Here is an 18,843-nt window from a genome sequence, read left to right as displayed (position 1 = left end):
AATTCATGCTTTGTGTTTTTCCCCCCATGTGCTCAGACAATATAAATAATTATTATATTACCAAAGCATCCAACATAACTAGGTGCTGTACACAAGATAATATGCACTATCCTGATTTAGAAAATAAAACTCTCTGGTTTGGCATTCTCTGCAGAACTGAACAGGTGTCAGCTGGATTTATAACTGTTCCAGTACTACCTCAAACTGATTTCCCCTCTTTTGTAAGAAAATCCCAGGTTGATACGCAATAGGCCTAGCACTTTGGAGTGTCTGTTGGGAACCAGCAGCAAGTTATGAAAGTGGTTGAGTTGTGCTGTAACTATACACAACCATATACTTTTTGAATACTCATTTGGTCATTCCCCTGAATCTGACTTGAGTTAACGCTGCTCCCCTCCCTTCAAGCAAGGTGAGTGCCATAAATTATTTATAGTTAGGGGAACCCCATGTGGTTCTGACTTTGTTCAATTCCTTTTGGCATCATTTACAACAGACACTTAGCACAGGTTTGTGAGTGTACAGTGCTTTAGCCATAAGCACTAGTAATATTGTAGGATGTTATTGTTTGGTTTTTCCCTCCAGTAATGAGTTTTGTCATTAAGCTGAATATATAGCAAAATATGGAATTGACTCTGATCTGTTTGTATATTTACAGCTTCATTTTTGCCAGTGGAAGCTTTTGTTGTGGCTATTTAGAGACAGTTATGTGTTTGAAATGCATGTTGGTCTATCTACATATATAGGACTTATCTGTGCAATTTTACATTGTGGCTCAAACTGCTCAGTAGACTTCTGGAACAAATATGTTATAAGGGTTTAATAAACCAGATATTACATATATAAAAAGGGTTTTGCGTCCTCCATGGGCAATATCTCAAGTCTAAGTTACAGAAGTGTAACCAAATAGGGCTGGATTTGAACATCGTGGATCTGTTCATTATTAGAAGTTAAAAATACAAAACTAGACCTTAGACTGAACAGGTAATAACGAAAACCAGCTGAACTATTACTTGCCCTTGAGGCCATATTACCTAGAAGACAGCATATTCTTTGGGTTCAGGAGGTTCTGTGCTCTTTTAGTAGATGTTTATTAATCATATGAAGTCTTCAATCTGTTTAGCATTACAAAATAGACTATTTTTACCATTTTGAATAAACTTACAATATTCTTGCAGGAAAAATAAAACATTGGCTCTAAATGAAAGTTAGTGCTTTGTTCAAAACATTTTTGCAGCAATAATGTTACTCCACATGTTAATAAATGAGTCACTAGTTCTCTTTGCTGCTGGATCCAGGGACCTTGTCATGTGGTCAAGTACCAGTTAAAGCTTAATGTTGTGCCAAAGCAAGGAACAGTGTATGTGATATTACTCTCTATCCTGTTGTAAAACCTGTTCACTGAAATGGATATAATTATTGGTGTAAGGTAGTGAGCTGCTCCAAATCCCGAGGGCAGCTGTGGCAGTGTGTTGCAACAAAAACAACTTACTTTTGTGGCACCTTGGGCAAACAGGTTTATTGTGGCCTGATAACACTTCATCAGATGCCTCTTCATCTTGTCCAGAAAGGCTTAGGCCACAATAAAGGCTCATCCATGCTTACCGTTGCTCTGACTTCCATGCATGTCTGGACTTTCCAGGTTCATGTTTGACAGCTTATTGTTTTGCCCCAGCTTTTCCCCCACAAAAACCCACTCTTTACTGCTGCATTGGAGCAAACCCAATCCACCGAAACCCCAAATTGCTGTTTGCTCCAATTCAACGATAAAGATTGGGTTTTCACAAGGAAAGCATTGAAGAAGAAGAAAAGATCACTCTGACATAGAGCTTTAGAGAGCGAACTGCGCCTTGAAAGCACAGAGGAACAGTAAGTGTGGATAAGCCCTTAATCTGTGCCTCAAGATTCAGCTTGTTCAACAGTTTGTAGGTTCACTTTTCTTTAGTCCGCACACCATCAGACCTTTGCATTAATCTGTTATTCTTCAATGGCCATTTTTCCCTAAACCTTTTTTCCACGATAGTTCAAGAAAACCAACCAATGTCTCACATCAGAGTTGTTTTTAAAGCCCTCTTAATTTGTTTCTATCCCAGGGGAGCTATGTGATGAGGTGATCAACCACTGTGTCCCAGAGCTAAATCCTTGCAAACATGACTCCAAATGTATCTCTTTTGACAAAGAATACAGGTAAGCAAACACATATTGATAGTTTCAGAATGGGCCATTGTAAACTACATGGGGGAGCATGTATCCTAATTAACAAAATTCCCTTGAGTGTTGTTTTCGAGAAATGCCTATGGAATTCCACATGTGAGGATGAAGTGAAAAGAGGAGTCTGCTCTTTGATCCTGCTTTTTCCAATCTGACACTTTAATTTGACACGGAATCCCCTTTACAGTCATTCTCATCTCACCACTCTTGGTGCTGCCAATGTTGCCTTTTATATCATTGTAGGCACTGAATCTCTCCGTCTCTGGACTTATTCACGCTTAACTTTTGTCCACATTTTCCACGCCCAGTCAGCACTTTCAAGCTCTGTGTCAGAGCACTCTTTTTTGTTTTCTCCGGACAGAATGCATCTGAGGAACAGCATCAGGAAATGGAACTGTTCTCACCTGAAAGGTGTTTCTCAGAGGTGTTAAACACATGGTGTGGTGGGTAATGCCGCCATCTTGTTTCAGAAGTCAGATAACACATATGTTTGTCCATTCCTTGTTTCCCTCCTCCTTTTGACCAGTCCATTTTATGACAAGCTATACAAGCCTGAGGAGGAGTAGAAGAACTGGGAGTGCACACACATTCCTGCTCGGAGTCAAGACAGGAAATTGATCGAGAGGAGGAGGAGGAGAGCAAGTAACAGACAAAGATCTGTGTTTCCTGTCTTTGAGCACTAGAGGGCAGCATGCATAACCTAGCATGCCATGTACTCACTGCTGTTGGAGAACCATGGTGGCTGGGGAAATAGCAAATTCAGTATTCTTAGTTTTGGAACAAGATGCATTGACAGGAGCATAGCAGGCATAGAATCAACGGCAAACCGAAGGTAATCTAGATTGAAATATAGTTGGAGAGATGGAAACAAATTTCCAAAAATAAAGGCACAAGACTCTAAAGCGAGGTCCACAAAAACTAGCTTTGGAATTCCACAGTAGCACTTAACAGAGAATCTTGAACTATAATCCTCTTCAAAGCGAAGAAAGAATGGTAAGTTAAATGTTACCGTTTCAATTATCCCTGCAAAGCATGATCTCCCCATTTATGGAGATAAAGGAAATCTGGTAATTTGTTTCTACTGTAATTAGTAGTTACTTGGGGGAGGGGAATACTTACTCAGCAGTAACAAAACAAATGCAGTAACACAAGGTGGGGAAAATCAGCACCTGGGGAAGTGAAAGCAATAATTTGAAGTATTTTGCTGCACTAACATATTTTGGATCACTTTTAGTATTTTGGCCACCATGGCTGTGATTATTGAAAGGGGGCATTTATATATATATATTGCCCCCTCTACATAATTAATTGCAATTTGCTCATTTTTATTTTAAGAAATTCTATGTCATTCTCCGCAAAAATGTCCAGAGCAGTATATACAGTTAACTAACTGAATGCATCTCTCACAGAAATAAACCTGTTGTTCCAATTGCCCAGAATGTACGTATTAGAGTATTGTTATAAATAATCTTTATTATTCTGGAGCTTGGAATTACTACCTGACAGAATAAAGCACTGATTTAATACAGCTCTTCCAAGAAAAGTGGTGGTTCTATCATTACTGTGATAGCCAATACACATCATAAAAGTGATCCATAGCAGCTTTGAATAGGGACCTGCACATCGTTCATTATTACATCACTTTATATTAGGACAAGAGGGATCGATAAAGCAACAGGATTAAATGCTGCTATTTCCTCCCATAGCATCTTATGATGGATACCGTTTGCATGCCAGTGTGCCTGAAGCATTGCTGAGCTGTTTTGCTATATATTTGCTACATTTTTGAGAAAGAATAGTCCCGGATCTCCAACTTGCTTTTTTTCTGTTCCAGAGATGATTAATTACAGAATTATTGTTCTGAATGGCAATAGAATTCTGAAGTAGTGCCTTCAGACATTTGTTCCGGATTTCTAATGTTTTGTAGATGTTTATGTGATGTGAATGAGTGCAGGATCAGGTATATAGGCTGTGGATGGAGATTATAATGGAGAGCTGGTGGTGTACAAACTTGTCAAAAGAGCATGAAATCATTAGATTGTGAGGTAAGACAAAAGAAAGAGAAAAGAGATACACTATTCATAGGAAAATGGTGAATAATGATAAGTGCTCTCAGACATGCTGAAAAGGCAGGTCCTTAGGGAGGATTTAGCAGAAGGTTTTAGTGTTCCACCAAATAGTTCCAGGTAGCACCTTCACAAAGGCTGCTGAGTTCAGAAAATGCAGAGGGAGAATTGCATGCTGTTGAAAACCTATAGGTTACCTGATTTTTTAACACATGTTCCCTAGGTATTCATTTCATTTTTATTTATTCTTTCATTATTTAAAATTATAAGCCACATTTCCAGTTTAAAAATTCCAAGGTGACTTGCAATAACATTAAAATTGAAAAAATTGAAATTACAGGAAATAAAACAGCAATAGAGGTGGTAGAAGATATGGTTTGGTTGACCTAAAATTCCTGTAATTTTCTCCTGTAGTCAGATGCCTCAGAAGTGTAGGGAATAAGGAAGATGCCAGCTCTCAAGGTCCAGGATTTGAAAGCTAAAACATTTCATTTATCCTTCGGTTATATTAAAAGCCGTTCCCAGTTGCTGTTCTTCTGCAGCTACTTGGTTGTAAAATAGATCCAACTGTGCCAATTTAGAATTTTTGGAATTAAATCAGAGCTTTTGGACCTGTTCTAATGTTACCTGGCTGCTGGCATTCTACCTAAGGGAGCGATTGATTTAGTCTTTGAGTGTCATGTTCCTTCTTCTCTTCCTCTATGCCTCTCCCCTGCCCCTCTCACCAGAGGCGGTTTTAGGATAGTGCGAAGGTTTGGCCACACCCGACACCAGGTTTGGCCACGCCCGACAGGGAGTGCCACAACAATGCTGTAGAACAGAGTGCAAGAGGCAGGGGCACTGAATTTTGGCATCACACAGGGTGCCACTGAAATTTGAGAGCTCCAAGCCTGCCACTGGTCTCACTTTGGGTAAAGGGTAAAGGGACCCCTGACCATTAGGTCCAGTTGTGGCCGACTCTGGGGTTGCAGCACTCATCTCACTTTACTGGCCGAGGGAGCCGGCGTACAGCTTCTGGGTCATGTGGCCAGCATTACTAAGCTGCTTCTGGCGAACCAGAGCAGCGCATGGAAACGCCGTTTACCTTCTCGCCGGAGCAGTACCTATTTATCTACTTGCACTTTGACATGCTTTTGAACTGCTAGGTTGGCAGGAGTAGGGACCAAGCAACGGGAGCTCACCCCGTGGCGGGGATTCGAACCACCAACCTTCTGATCGGCAAGCCCTAGGCTCTGTGGTTTGAACCACCAACCTTCTGATCGGCAAGCCCTAGGCTCTGTGGTTTGAACCACCAACCTTCTGATCGGCAAGCCCTAGGCTCTGTGGTTTAACCCACAGCACCACCAACGCCCCACAAATAAGCTGTGATTAACTAAATGAGAGATCTTCCAGTGACAACTTACCTGCAATGAGGGGAGTAGAAGAGCTAATATCTGAGCCAGCCTTATGCTTCCCTGTTGATCAAATCAAGCAAGTGCTTATGCTCTGTAATAATAGTTAATATTTTGTAATAGTAATTAATAACTTGTAACTGGAGTTGTGGGTTTCCTTGCATATTCGAAAGGGAGAAGATCAACTATTTTTGTTGCTGGTCACTTTAAAGACCATGTATCTGGTTTAAGTGGTTACTTAAACATAGAAAAGGCATATTCAAAAAGAAGAACAGACTAGGCCATCAATTCGCATAAAATTAGCACATACTGATTTTTATTATTTGTATGTATAGATGCAAATTTAGAAATAATTATGATAATCAGAAATATATTACATCTCACCATAGTAGGGGAAACTGTGACCTGTGTTATCTCTCAGGCTGCTGCTGTCCAGGTTCTAACTGTTGAGAGGCAACTTCAAGCCCTTGCTCTTCCTTCAAGTGGTTCTTTATCTTTAAACCAGACTTTGACCCAATGGTCCTTCAAATAGGGAACAGGACCACCCTACCTTGATTACAACCTATCCTGTGAAAGTGAGCACAATTCATACAGCTTCAAATGCTTACGGTGTCTGCATATAAAACAAGTCTGATTCTGAAATATGTAGGGTCTTAACTTGCTTTGGGCTACAGGAATGGAAGTGTATAAAACTACCTTCGTGTATCAATATATAACATACAGATGCAAACTACAAATTTAGAAATTAGTAATCCAGATACATTGAAAGACTAGAAATCTGTTTCCCCTGGGTACTATTTAAACAGCCATGAAACATAAGAGGAATCAGTTTCCATATCTATAGATTGTCTCGTCTCTGTCTCTTTTATGCCCTTACTTCCTGTGGCCACTAAATACAACCACATAGTCAGGTGACATGAAGTTATCCCACATATTTCCTCTTAATCTTAATACACCTTTCTTTCCAGCTTTCTGCACCGGTCTTTTTTGCAGAGCAGGAGGAAATCTAGAAGTAAAGAGGCTAGCATTAGAATTAAATAAGCTGTTGACATCCAGAGTTCAGAGGTATACGAAAGTACAATCTCCAAAATATGTAACATATGCTAAACTGGGGAAGTAATGGATGTTTCTCTTTTGTTCTGGTTTGAATGATATGCTTATTATTTTCCAGCTGTACAGCAACATCCAGCTGGGAGGTTTGAAATGTGGTTTATAGGCTGAAATACATTCAAGCCAGTCCAAAGCATAGTGTCTAAGATTTTGAGAGACTGCCTAGATTTCCAGAGAGATTTGCTCCCCCTGGCCTGAGACCTTGAATGCCAAGTTTCAGCCTAGAGCACATTTTTTATGGTTGAGTAATAAACCTCGGAAAATAGGGTATATAATGGAAATGCTGACACAACTTTAATACAAGCAACTTAACAACAGTAATAAATATATAATAGCTTATGTTTGTTGTTACTTTGGATCCTCCAATCTGCGTTCTAGAAATGAGTTGCCATCTGAAGGTGGTGGAATGGCATCAACTTGTTCTTTTATCTTCATATTAAGATCTGAGAAACAAATATTTATTGCTTCTTTTCATTATAATTACAGTTCAAATGCAGGCTTATTAAGTGATTGTCATTTCCATAAGATACAATGCTTCACTATACACTACCTTGAGGGAATTATGAAGTTTATCTAAATATTTTCACGATTTGAGAGACCTGCTTTAAATGACCAAGAACTTGCTTTAAATGGTTATTACTATAAACAGTGATGTTAGTATGTATGGTTACTTATTAAAGAATACGGTTTAACTTCAGTTAGTTACAATGGCTTTAACAAAGAATGTTTACACTATTTTGTTACTGTCACGTTAAAATAGAAATTGGGGAATCTTTTTTGCTCCACAGGCCAGATCCTTATTAGGATCTACCTTGGAGAGCAAAATTTGACAGGCAGGTGGGAGTGCCCACCTGTCAGTCACCTGATGTCATAGTGATGCCTTGTGATTGGGTACTTTGAAGTCAGCTGACGGACAGTAGAGCCAAATCTAGCTTTCTGTAGGCATTGGGTGTGTCTGCAAGTTCCCCATGGAAAACTTGCTTGCACACCTGATCTGGCAGGTTTCAGATTTACCTTCCATCCGCTGATGGGTGGTAGAGCCAAAGACTTGTTTTCCATTGCCAATGCACATCTCTACCTGCCCCATACCTAACATCACATATGATGTCAGGTGTCGAGCAAGTGGGTGTGGTTTGGTGAAATCAGCCATGCTGCTCAAGTTTGAACAATGTTTTGCCTGCAGGCAGAGATTCCCCATCACACTTTAAATTATATATATGCAATGCAATGCAATATAGGACTCATGTCACTTTAATATGAATAGCACCGGCAGAAAGGTTGCGGACCTTTCTGCCTCCTTCTCCTCTGCAGCCCCTGAAAAGCCTCCCCTGAGATATGGAGGACCCTCCTGGATATAGTGGGCTGTGATGCAATTCCCCGTCAACCTGCAGTGACACAGTCCACCCAGTTTCAGAAGGTTCCCTGACCTTCAGGAGCAGCTTTGGGGAGATTAAGGGCTGCCAGGTGTTGTTGTGACAGTCATCTTTCTGATATCCCCCTTCCATTGGCACTTCTCAGGATTCAAGTCAATATTTGTACTCACCCAGCCTCCTATTATGGGCTGCAAAAACAAATACTATACTAACACTCTTTATTTCTCATCAGATATATTGAGGTATGCTGTGGCCTTTATGCTTTGGTTTCTATAGCACTTTCACCTTCACATCACAAACACTTGTTGATATAATTGAACACTGATTTATGCTTATGGATTCACTGATTGATCTTGTTACAGATGTGAATGCTTGCCTGGCTACAGTGGAAAACATTGTGAAATTGATGACGATGACTGTGCGGGACACAAATGCCGCCATGGTGCATTGTGTGTAGATGCTGTCAATGGGTACACCTGCATTTGTCCTCAAGGATTCAGGTAAGCAAAGTGGCATGGGCTCCCTCCAGATAATACTCTGACATTGGAATGTACAGGCTCATGGAACTACCGTATTTTCCGTCCCATAGGACGCTCCGTCCCATAGGACGCACCATTTTTTGGGGGGAGGGAATAAAGGAAAATGTTTTTTCCTTTATTTCCCCCCCAAAACCAGGCCGGGGAACAGTGGGATGGTGGCGCTGCGCCTCCCTGCTGTCCCCCGAGCTTGTGGGGCTGGCCGATGTCTGCCCGGCGCGAGGGGCGCTCTGCTTCAGGGCGCGCCACGCGCGGGGCGGCAGCCTGTGGACACCTGCACGAAGCACGGGGCGTCCTCCAGAGTGCGCCCGTGCTCCGCGCTGCAGGCTGCCGCCCGCAAGCCTTGCGCGCCCGGGGGGAGTTCCCCCCGGTGCGCAAGGCTTGCCGACACCTGCGCGAAGCACAGGGCGTCCTCTGAAGGGCGCCCCGTGCTCCGCGCTGCAGGCTGCCGCCCGCAAGCCTGCAGCGCCCGGGGGGAGTTCCCCCGGGCGCGCAAGGCTTGCGGACAGCTGCGTGAAGCGCGGGGCGTCCTACGGAGGGCGCCCCGTGCTCCGCGCTGTCGGCTGCCGCCAGCAAGCTGTACACGCCCAGGGGAGTTCCCCCCGTAGCGCAAGGCTTGCGGACAGCTGCGCGAAGCATGGGGCGTCCTCCGAAGGGCGCCCCATGCTCCGCGCTGCAGGCTGCCGCCCGCAAGCCTTGCGCGCCCGGGGGGACATCTCCCGGGTGCGCAAGGCTTGCTGACACCTGCGCGAAGCACGGGGCGTCCTCCGAAGGGCGCCCCATGCTCCGCGCTGCAGGCTGCCGCCCGCAAGCCTTGCGCGCCCGGGGGGACATCTCCCGGGTGCGCAAGGCTTGCTGACACCTGCACGAAGCACGGGACGTCCTCCGAAGGGCGCCCTGTGCTCCGCGCTGCAGGCTGCCGCCCGCAAGCCTTGCGCGCCCGGGGGGAGATCTCCCGGGTGCGCAAGGCTTGCTGACACCTGCGCGAAGCACGGGGCATCCTCCGAAGGGCGCCACGTGCTCCGCGCTGCAGGCTGCCGCCCGCAAGCCTTGCGCACCCAGGGGGAGTTCCCCCGGGCGCGCAAGGCTTGCGGACAGCTGCGTGAAGCGCGGGGTGTCCTACGGAGGGCGCCCCGTGCTCCGCGCTGTCGGCTGCCGCCAGCAAGCCGTACACGCCCAAGGGAGTTCCCCCCGGTGCGCAAGGCTTGCAGACACCTGCGCGAAGCACGGGGCGTCCTCCGAAGGGCGCCCCGTGCTCCGCGCTGCAGGCTGCCGCCCGCAAGCCTTGGGCGCCAGGGGGAACTCCCGCCGGGCTTGCAAGGCTTGCGGATAGCTTCCTGAAGCCTGGAGAGCGAGAGGGGTCGGTGCGCACCGACGCCTCTCGCTCTCCAGGCTTCAGCGAAAGCCTGCATTCGCCCCATAGGACGCACACACATTTCCCCTTCATTTTTGGAGGGGAAAAAGTGCGTCCTATAGGGCGAAAAATACGGTATTTTTAATGGTTCAGAAGCTAATTGCACAACATCTAGCAATCCACTTGTATGACAAAGCCATTTTCGGCATGCACGCTGTTACTTCCAGTCATTGCCCCCTACATACCCAGTTGATCACTGTGTTCTGCAGGATAGAGCTTCCTGCAGATACCATCCTATCAGGAGATTTGTTCTGCCTGATGTTGGAATGGGGTCTTTAGTGTGTCAGCACTTCCATTTGGAACGACCTTCCATTGCATATCAGCATAATAATAATTTATTCCCGTTTTCTGAGGCCTCGTAGGGCAGACACTTTTTTTATACATAAATACCCTGGTTAGTTTATTAAACCATGAACTTATCTTTGATTTCGTCTTCACTCTGTTGTACTTTTCTTCAAAAGAGTATCAAAGCAACTTAGAGTAATAAAATTCATAGACTTGTCGCTAACTAAGGTTTACTCAGAGTAGACCCATTGAAATTAATGGACCTAAGTTAGTCATGACATTAATTTCAAAGGATCTGCTCTAAATGACTTGGTTGATACACCCCATGGAAATGCAGCTTTATCAATAATTCACCCTGCATCTTTACTTCAGGCAGGTTCTCTACCCTCCTATCCCAGCATCTTGCATGCCTGTCTGATTTAAACATTTGTTTGGTGCTTTGTTTTTTTGTAAAATCCCCCTCAATGTTAATTTTAAAAACTGTTCAAAGCAGTAGCAGATTAAGGGCCTGCTAATCGTGCAGTGTACAGCCCAGTTTACCCATTCATTTTGAATGTACAAAGAGTCATGTGCAGAAGGCTTCTCCCCAACATTTTTATCCCCATCAGAGACCACTGTGTATTAAGCAGAAAGTTGTGAAGGAAGCACGTTCTGTTGCTCCACCATTAAACTACATTCACAAGAAATGTAAGGCAACAACACGCCCAGAGGCTGATTGGGAATGTTCAAGTTACGCTTTATGTTACATAGAATTCCTACCATCATCACACTAAGTGTTCGGATTCTGATTGTCATAAAAGTGCTTTGCATTTGGTGTACAGGATTTCTGTAGCTCTGTCTTGACAATTTCCAAGTTTAGTTCTGTCAGCTGTCAATAGGCCACTCTTCTGAAAATTTCACTGTATGTCAAAGATAAGGACACTTCACCAAATGAGTTCAGTAATCATTGCCTGGAGGGTTAGATATTGCTTCCTTCCAGTCAAATATTTTCTGTATTTGAGAACACATTCACAGCAAGAGAGCAGTCACACCTGGAAAAAAAGAGCTATGATAAAATAGAAATGCAGGAGCATTTGTGAACCTTTTTTCTGGTCATTGAACCTACAGCAATTTACTGTTTTCCCGATTTCATTGCTTCTTTCCTTTTGTTCTTACCATGTACTTCTGTTGCATTACTCTGCTTTTAGCATTCTGAAGAGCAGGTATTGATTCTTAAAGTGATGTAAGGCTATGCTTTCAAAAGCTCAGTGCTTACAAAAGATAAGATAAGGAAATGAATTTCTTTGTTCACCCTTCCTGTTCTATTCTCTCCTTAAATCTTTGACTTTATGCTGGTTGTACAGAAAAAGGCTAATGGATAGATTTGTCTAAGTTCCTAAATCGCCTATGTTCCTAAAAGTGTCCATTTGTTGGTGGCACATTATTTTAAAGTATGTTGCTCGAAACGTACCATGCTTAAAAGTAACATGCCACCAAAAAAAAGATGGTTTGGGGGACATTGTTTTTAGGAACCAATGTAGTGGGAGCACAGTGCCTGTGAAAGTCTAGAGACTTCAGCACGATAAATGTTTTGTATGTTTGTTTTCAGAATTTATATCCTGCCTTTCTGGTAAAGATTCAAAGCCACTTGCAATCAAAACCAGAATTTTCCAAAAATATAAATACCGTATTTTTCGCTCTATAACACGCACCTGACCATAACACGCACATCGTTTTTAGAGGAGGAAAACAAGGGAAAAAACATTCTGAATGAAACAGTGGATGTATCATTTTTGTGCTTCATGCTGTGGCCACAGACATGTGATCTGATGGTGAATTTGGGGTGACCCAATGCAAAAATCCTGAGAATTCCTGTGGATCCATGCTTTGTAACCACGTTTTTGCACCATTGCAGCCCCAGGCAACAGTGGGTGCGTGATTTTTTTGGTGCAGGCTGTAGCCATGGACATGCTATGTGATCTGATGGTGAATTTGGGGTGACCCAATGCAAAGATCCTGAGAATCCCTGTGGATCCATGCTTTGTAACCACATTTTTGCACCATTGCAGCCCCAGGCAACAGTGGGTGCGTGATTTTTGGGGGGCAGGCTGTAGCCATGGACATGCTATGTGATCTGATGGTGAATTTGGGGTGACCCAATGCAAAGATCCTGAGGATCCATGTGGATCTATGCTTTGTAACCACATTTTAAATGGGGAGCGAAGGAAAAACAAAGAAGGGACATGAGGTGGTGTGCAGAGAAGCAGCTGGCTAAGAATGCAGGAGAGGGATTTAACGGGAGGGAGAAAAGAAAGGCAAAAGTTTCCCCCCACCCCAGCCATTTCTCTCTCTCTCTCTCTCTCTCCCTCCTGCATGTTTTCAGCAGCACCGGAGCACAGAGACGACACTCTGCTTTCCTCTCTGCTTGCCTGGAGGGGAGGGGCTTTCCCTGCTCTTTGTTCCGTTTCAGCAAACACAGCAAGGAAACAGAGGAGGGTGGGCAGTAAGACCCTGAGGCAGAATGCAGGAAAGCAGCCACTTCCTCTTTTCAGGTTTCCCTTCTCCGTGAAGCGCGATTTGATTTTTGCCTGATTTTTCGGCTCCAGGGACCACACATTCGCTCAATAACACAGCTCCTTCCTTTTTAGGAGAAAAAATCTGCGTGTTATAGAGGGAAAAATACGGTAAGTTAGTCAAATAGAAAGGAAGTGTGGCACTCTCTAAAAACATCAGGAACAAAAGCAGTAAAAGAACGTCATCATTTGACGTTTTTACAATAAGGATTCATATGGAATTTATATAGAACATAGATACATTATAATAAAACCATACTTTTAATAGCTTGAGTATTTTATGCTGTCCTAGGTGCTCATGCTTTTGCCTTATATAAGAAGATTTGCAGTTGTCCATTTTCCATTTTTATCCCTTTCTGTCACTCCTAGTTCACCTGTGGTGTTCCTCACCTTGCCAAACAAAAAAGACAATGAAATGAGCATTGCAAAGATGTATTTATGAGAGGGTAAACCAGGCAACTGCCCAGGGCAGCAAATTGGAGGCGGAGTCACCTCCCACAAAAGCTCAGCCCAGGCCCTGGAGCCAATGGCCACCATGGTGGACTCATGGGCCAGCAGTGGGAAGGGAGAAGCAAATTTATCACACCAGCCAAGGACAGCGCCCCTGTTGTGAAAGGGGAGGTGACACAACTTCACAACAGTTTCTCCTGAGAGAAAGTGAGATAGGAGGGTAGCACTCGTGTATAGTTTATTGTTGAAAGGGACGGCAGCAAATCTCTTCTGCAGACACTATAAATACAACACTGTATGTATACTTCCTCTTCAATGCTCCTTTGGCATGACTGTCAGAAGGCATTTGGAAGCTTTCACTTCCGCTTTCATTTTATGAAATTATTTTGTTTCAACAAATCATAAGATTAATCACAGTTTAGGGACAGATGTAATGCTAAACTGTGGTTAACTGAAATCAGAAGTGAAATCTTTCCATCTCCTCATGGCCATACCGGAGGAGGAAAGAGGAGCAGTGGAGGAGAATGCCAGCCCAAAGGGCTTGTTCTCATAATGACAAACCAGTTTATTGTTCTTTGGAGCTGTATCTTACATTTAGAGCAATGGAGACTGAACTCTTCTGTAGTGAACTCTTTACACACTTTAGGCATGGGAGTTTAAAATGAAGTTTAAAATTCTGGTAACAAAATACTTCTACTTATTATTCTTTACACGAACTTTGCCTTCTGTATTTTCCTGGCAGGCTGCTCTGCTGGGGATTTGGAATCCCTTTTTTATTATTTTAAAGACAGCAATGGCAAACACTGTGAGCACCACAAAGTTGAGTTCTCTGATGTGCGTGCATGTAAAATCAATTTCAATTCATTTACAAAAGAGAGCAGTGGTACATGCCTTGGGCATTAGCTGTGTAGTTATTTGAAAGTCTTAAGTGCCAATGAAAAAGAAGGATTGCTTATGGTGGCCTATGGGAATGGAAATTAGGATGAATGTAATAAACTGCAGCCAATTTAGCTAAAACACTGAATGATCTTGTCATGTGTGTACCAGGCTACTTCCAGCTAGGCATTTTGTGTGAAATCACCATTCATGATTCACGCACACTTAGGTCCTCATCTATTTGAAACAGACAGTTTCACTTTTTTTTGAGAAGGATGAGTAAGTATCAGTATTAAGAGATTCAATTTTGACATGGGCAGTGGCATATCAGGCAGGGAGATGTATCACAGCTCAACACAGATTTGCTATAACCTCTGTGGTGAGCACCATTTTATTGCCCTGTTTATTTTGTTTAAGCAAGTTTAAACAAGCTAAACACTTTCCCATCTAAAGTGGGGGGGGGGGTTTAAAATGTTTGTGAAATACTAGTTTAATGAAAGTGTGACTACAATGCAGTGGGAAGATGCCAGAGTCCTGCCCTTCCAACAGCAGCTTTGTTGCCACTTATCAGAATAGGGGATGGTAGAGTAGTGGTGAAGTTGGAGTTGTGAGGATACACTGTTGGAATACACTTGGCATATTTGCTGGTGCACCCACATAACCCACACAACCTCAGTTCAACACTTCCAATCTATTCTTTTAAAGCAAAATGTTGTTTAAATGGAGTGTTTTAGCAGTATACCCCTGTGACCCTAATTTTAAAAATAAATAAAGGGAGAACCCTTTCCAACTCTTTCACCATATTTCCCTCCATAAAACTTCCAATATACCGTATACGTCCAAACCAATCGTTTTGACTGGTGTGGACATAACATGGCATGAGGAGCATACAGGCACTCACAGCCCAGAATGATGATGTTGTTGGCATCCACCTGTCTTGAGAGACAATGGATTGCGCCTCCAGGGGTGAAGTCAAACTGATAAGTTAGCAGCACTGAAGTGACCTCCCTGGGGTGCAAGCCTGGGCAGGTTTGACCTAGCTTCATGTGTTGGGGTGTGTTATTTATTTATTTATTTATTTATTTATTTATTGTTATTATCTTGTGTACTCTCTGGTTTTTTGTTTTAAACCACCCTGTGATCTTTGGATGAAAGGCGATATATAAACTTAATAAATCATCATCATCATCATCATCACGATACAGGAAGGTGATGTAATGTTTAGAGCAACCTTTTCTGTTTATTTTTTACACGCCACAAAAATTCATCCTGACCTCATTATACATGTTATTTGTAAACCTGCATACAAAATATATCTATGAATTTATTAAGGCTGTACCCCCAGGAAACACTGTTGGATGTCAGTTGGCATGAGTATATTTTTGATTTTGCTAATTTCAACGTGGCCCAATCCCAAGTAAGTGTGTTTAGGACTGCGGCCTAAATTTTGATGGAGTAGCCCAAACAAAGTGCTGTTAAAAAAAAAAAAAAAGCTAACAGACTGCAGTTTGCTGAAGACTTAGTGGCATCATACCAACATGAAGATGCTGTGAAACTATAGTCTCACCACACTTGTAGACAGGCTTTGAGGCTGTTGCAGCTGTTGCCAATGTCACAATTCTTTTTCAGGGCACTTTTGTGAGCCTGACATCTGGTTCCAACTTGAATGAAGTGCCTGTGGTTGCAGACTTAGGTTGTACAGTTTGGTATGATCCCTGCTTACTTAAAGGATTTCTGAAGAAACTCCTTGCTGCAAAATGTCACAGCGGGAGAACTTCTGAAATAGCTATGTAACAAAGAAATAAAACAACATGCATTATACAAAGCTCAGCAGTTGTAATGTATGTTTCCCCTCTATAGTGACATCTATCAGAAAAATAGGTGGACTACTAAAGGGAAGGTTTAATAAGTCAGACTCTACTTACCAGGGGTTCATGAATTCTAAAGAGAGTTCATACAAAAGTTAAGGGGAAAAATAACACAGAGTCAATATCTGGGAGAAAGTGGCCATATTATTTATTTCAGAAGCGCTCACACTAATAAGCTATTTCATAGTTTATAGAGTTGCAGTCAAGAAAGATTGGCGAAACCTGTGCTTGCTACTGATTCATATATACTAGAATGTGACTTAAGCAACAAGAAAGCAATATCTTTGCATGTAAGTTTTAAAAGCCCAGCTCCTCCTTCACATCACTTTAAGCCGAGGAGAATCAACTGTCATTTTTCACAATAAGAAATTGCTAGATGAGAAGGTACATTAGACACAGTTCCATCTATCTTTCCTTCTCTGACTCAACTTTCAAAAAAACAAGAGACACGGGGCCAGACAAGTTGTGAGATTAAATGCAGTTTTTGGATTTAATGTGCGGTCCTCTGTCCCCCTGAAATGCATAACATTACCTGGAAGATAGATCACCAGGGTTGCATCATGCACAGAGGGGAAATGTAACCCTTTCCTGTCCTGCTTTGGTGCTGAGGAAAATCCTTCCTCTGAAGATGCTATTTGTATTGTGAGGAAATCCTCCATTGAAGCCATTGAATTGAGGGATTCCAGCCCTTCAAGCTAATGCTATTTTAAAAAGCCTGCGCATTCAGTGCGAAACATAGTGCACAGTCTCTGTTGCTACCTTTGTCTGGATATTGCCTGGATATTTTAGGATGTATTATTCCATTCAATGTCTTTTTTTTTTTTTAAAAAAAAGACGAATTCTTAATTATTCATTTATATTACGCAAAGCTGCAGTCCTATGCATGCTATCTGGGAGTCAGCTCCATTAAATAGTGTCGTCTTAGTTCTGAGAAACATGCATAGATTTGCCGTGGGCTTTTTGTTTTTGTTTTTTGCTCTCCTTTGCTTAGTTCAGAGAAGTTGTGGTATTATCTTCACACACATTTTCAGTTCTTAAACTGTGTGGGTTTTATTAATATCATACATTTGCTTGTAGCTTCTTGCTTTTACTCCAAATCCATCAAAGGGGCTTTTCTACAACAATGACAGAATAAACCTCTTAATTGGAAAGCCTATAGAATATCTTTGGAAAGAGGGCATGCACCATAGTCTGCTTTCCATTTTCTGTGTGCTATGGTGTCACTTTCATGTTAATGATACACTCATTATGCTATGCAAATAGTCTGGTTGGTTTTGGAAAGTTGTTATAAAAGAAGAACTTTGGGACAACCAGCAGAAAAATAAAGAAATAAATCTTCCTCTCTGTCTCAGCTTAGCCACATTGCCTGCTCAGAGGCATACCTAAGGGTTGCTGAAACTGGCCCCCACCAGGAGTGCAGGCCCAGGGGGAGGTCCGGAAATCACCTATCAGGTGTTGGTTTCCTCCCGCAACACCTGGAGCACCCCCTGGCTCAGCATTTCAGCTCCTGCTTTGCCTGCAGAATGAATCTGCTAGGATCTCCAACAGGAAAAGCTGCTGCTGCTGCTGCTGATGATGATGATGATGATGATGGTGATGATGATGGCAGAAGGGGGTCCTCAGAGTGGCTTCCCTGTTAAGAGCAGCACATGCAGCCTGTCCAGACTTGAGGAGGCATGATCCTCCTGTCCAGGCAACCTCGCTTGCGTCTCAGTTTTTTTCAGGAAGATGCTCATACAGTTCATTGCCAGGGGTCAATGATACAGCTCCTTGCCACCTTTGTGCCTGCCTAATGTGCCAGTCTGGCAGCATTTGAGAACTATGGGTGAGCACAGCTGGCTTCATGGGCATGCAGTATCAGCATTCTGATCAGAGTCAGACTATGAAGTAGTCTGTTGTTGGAAGGTCACAGTAGCTCTTCGCACGTATTCCCCCTGGTGATTTTTCAGTGAAGTGTCTTGTCATTGGCCCTATCCCACAAGGGAAAGCAAATTGTATTGGGTGGGGGGATTCAAACAAGAATACTTGGAGGCACTACAGGGAAAGACAAAACAATGCAAATATTGCTCAAAAGTAATCTAGAACCACTTCTTTACATTCTGACCCAGTCTTACGTTGTGGCTGACATCTGAAAACCATTTCTCACATAACAGTTTTCTTAGATGTGCCTCACTTTCATTTAGGACCAACCATGAACAGCACTACATGTCTGTTTCACTTCTAGTGATAGGAAGCAGTCCCACATAGCTACCTTGTAAGCAGCATGGCTGTGGCTCAATAAAACTAGACACTAGCTGTAAGTGTGACCTAAGAGAGAATACATTTTTCTTATTAGTAAAACCACTCCTGAAAAGAGGAGCAGATATCACTGAAAAGACTTGAATTCCAGTCAGTTTCTATTTTAGTCAAAATGTGGACAGAATGGACACACACAGGAATAACAAATTAAAAACAAGTTGAAACTTCATTAGAAACGGAAGGCTGGTAATTGCAAAGAACATGATTACAAATATTTATTTTCAAACCTCTTATAAGAGACTACGGTGTGCCTTGCTTTCAAAACCACCTTTCTGCAATTTTACAAGTGCCTGATATATTGTTTCATTTAAAAAAACTTAATGAAGTGAATGGAATAGTTTTGAAAGGTTGGTGGTGTTTTCCTTTCCAAATGTCACATGAATATCTATCTGCATATTTAACAGTCAAATAATTCA

The 18,843-nt window shown here is 42.7% G+C and overlaps 1 protein-coding gene and 1 long non-coding RNA gene across 3 annotated transcripts in view; one reads left to right on the top strand and one right to left on the bottom strand.

The window, feature by feature from the left end:
• Positions 1–18,843, top strand: part of SLIT3 (slit guidance ligand 3) — a 405,171-nt gene that overhangs the window by 361,133 nt on the left and 25,195 nt on the right. For both annotated transcript variants that reach the window (XM_053376507.1, XM_053376506.1), the window contains exons 29-30: positions 2,091–2,184; positions 8,511–8,648. In XM_053376507.1, coding sequence (XP_053232482.1) covers positions 2,091–2,184; positions 8,511–8,648 — 232 coding nt within the window. The remainder of the gene's footprint in view (positions 1–2,090; positions 2,185–8,510; positions 8,649–18,843) is intronic.
• LOC128407748 (uncharacterized) lies at positions 2,940–5,761 on the bottom strand. Its single transcript, XR_008328875.1, has 3 exons — positions 5,678–5,761; positions 3,328–3,377; positions 2,940–3,045 (listed from the first exon to the last, which is right to left on the bottom strand). It is a non-coding gene; the product is annotated as an uncharacterized LOC128407748 (long non-coding RNA).

This window comes from Podarcis raffonei, chromosome 2 (assembly GCF_027172205.1).
Source record: "Podarcis raffonei isolate rPodRaf1 chromosome 2, rPodRaf1.pri, whole genome shotgun sequence".
NCBI lineage: Eukaryota > Metazoa > Chordata > Lepidosauria > Squamata > Lacertidae > Podarcis > Podarcis raffonei.
Note: the sequence above shows the minus strand (reverse complement) of the source record. Positions and strands in the feature narration are given on the sequence as shown.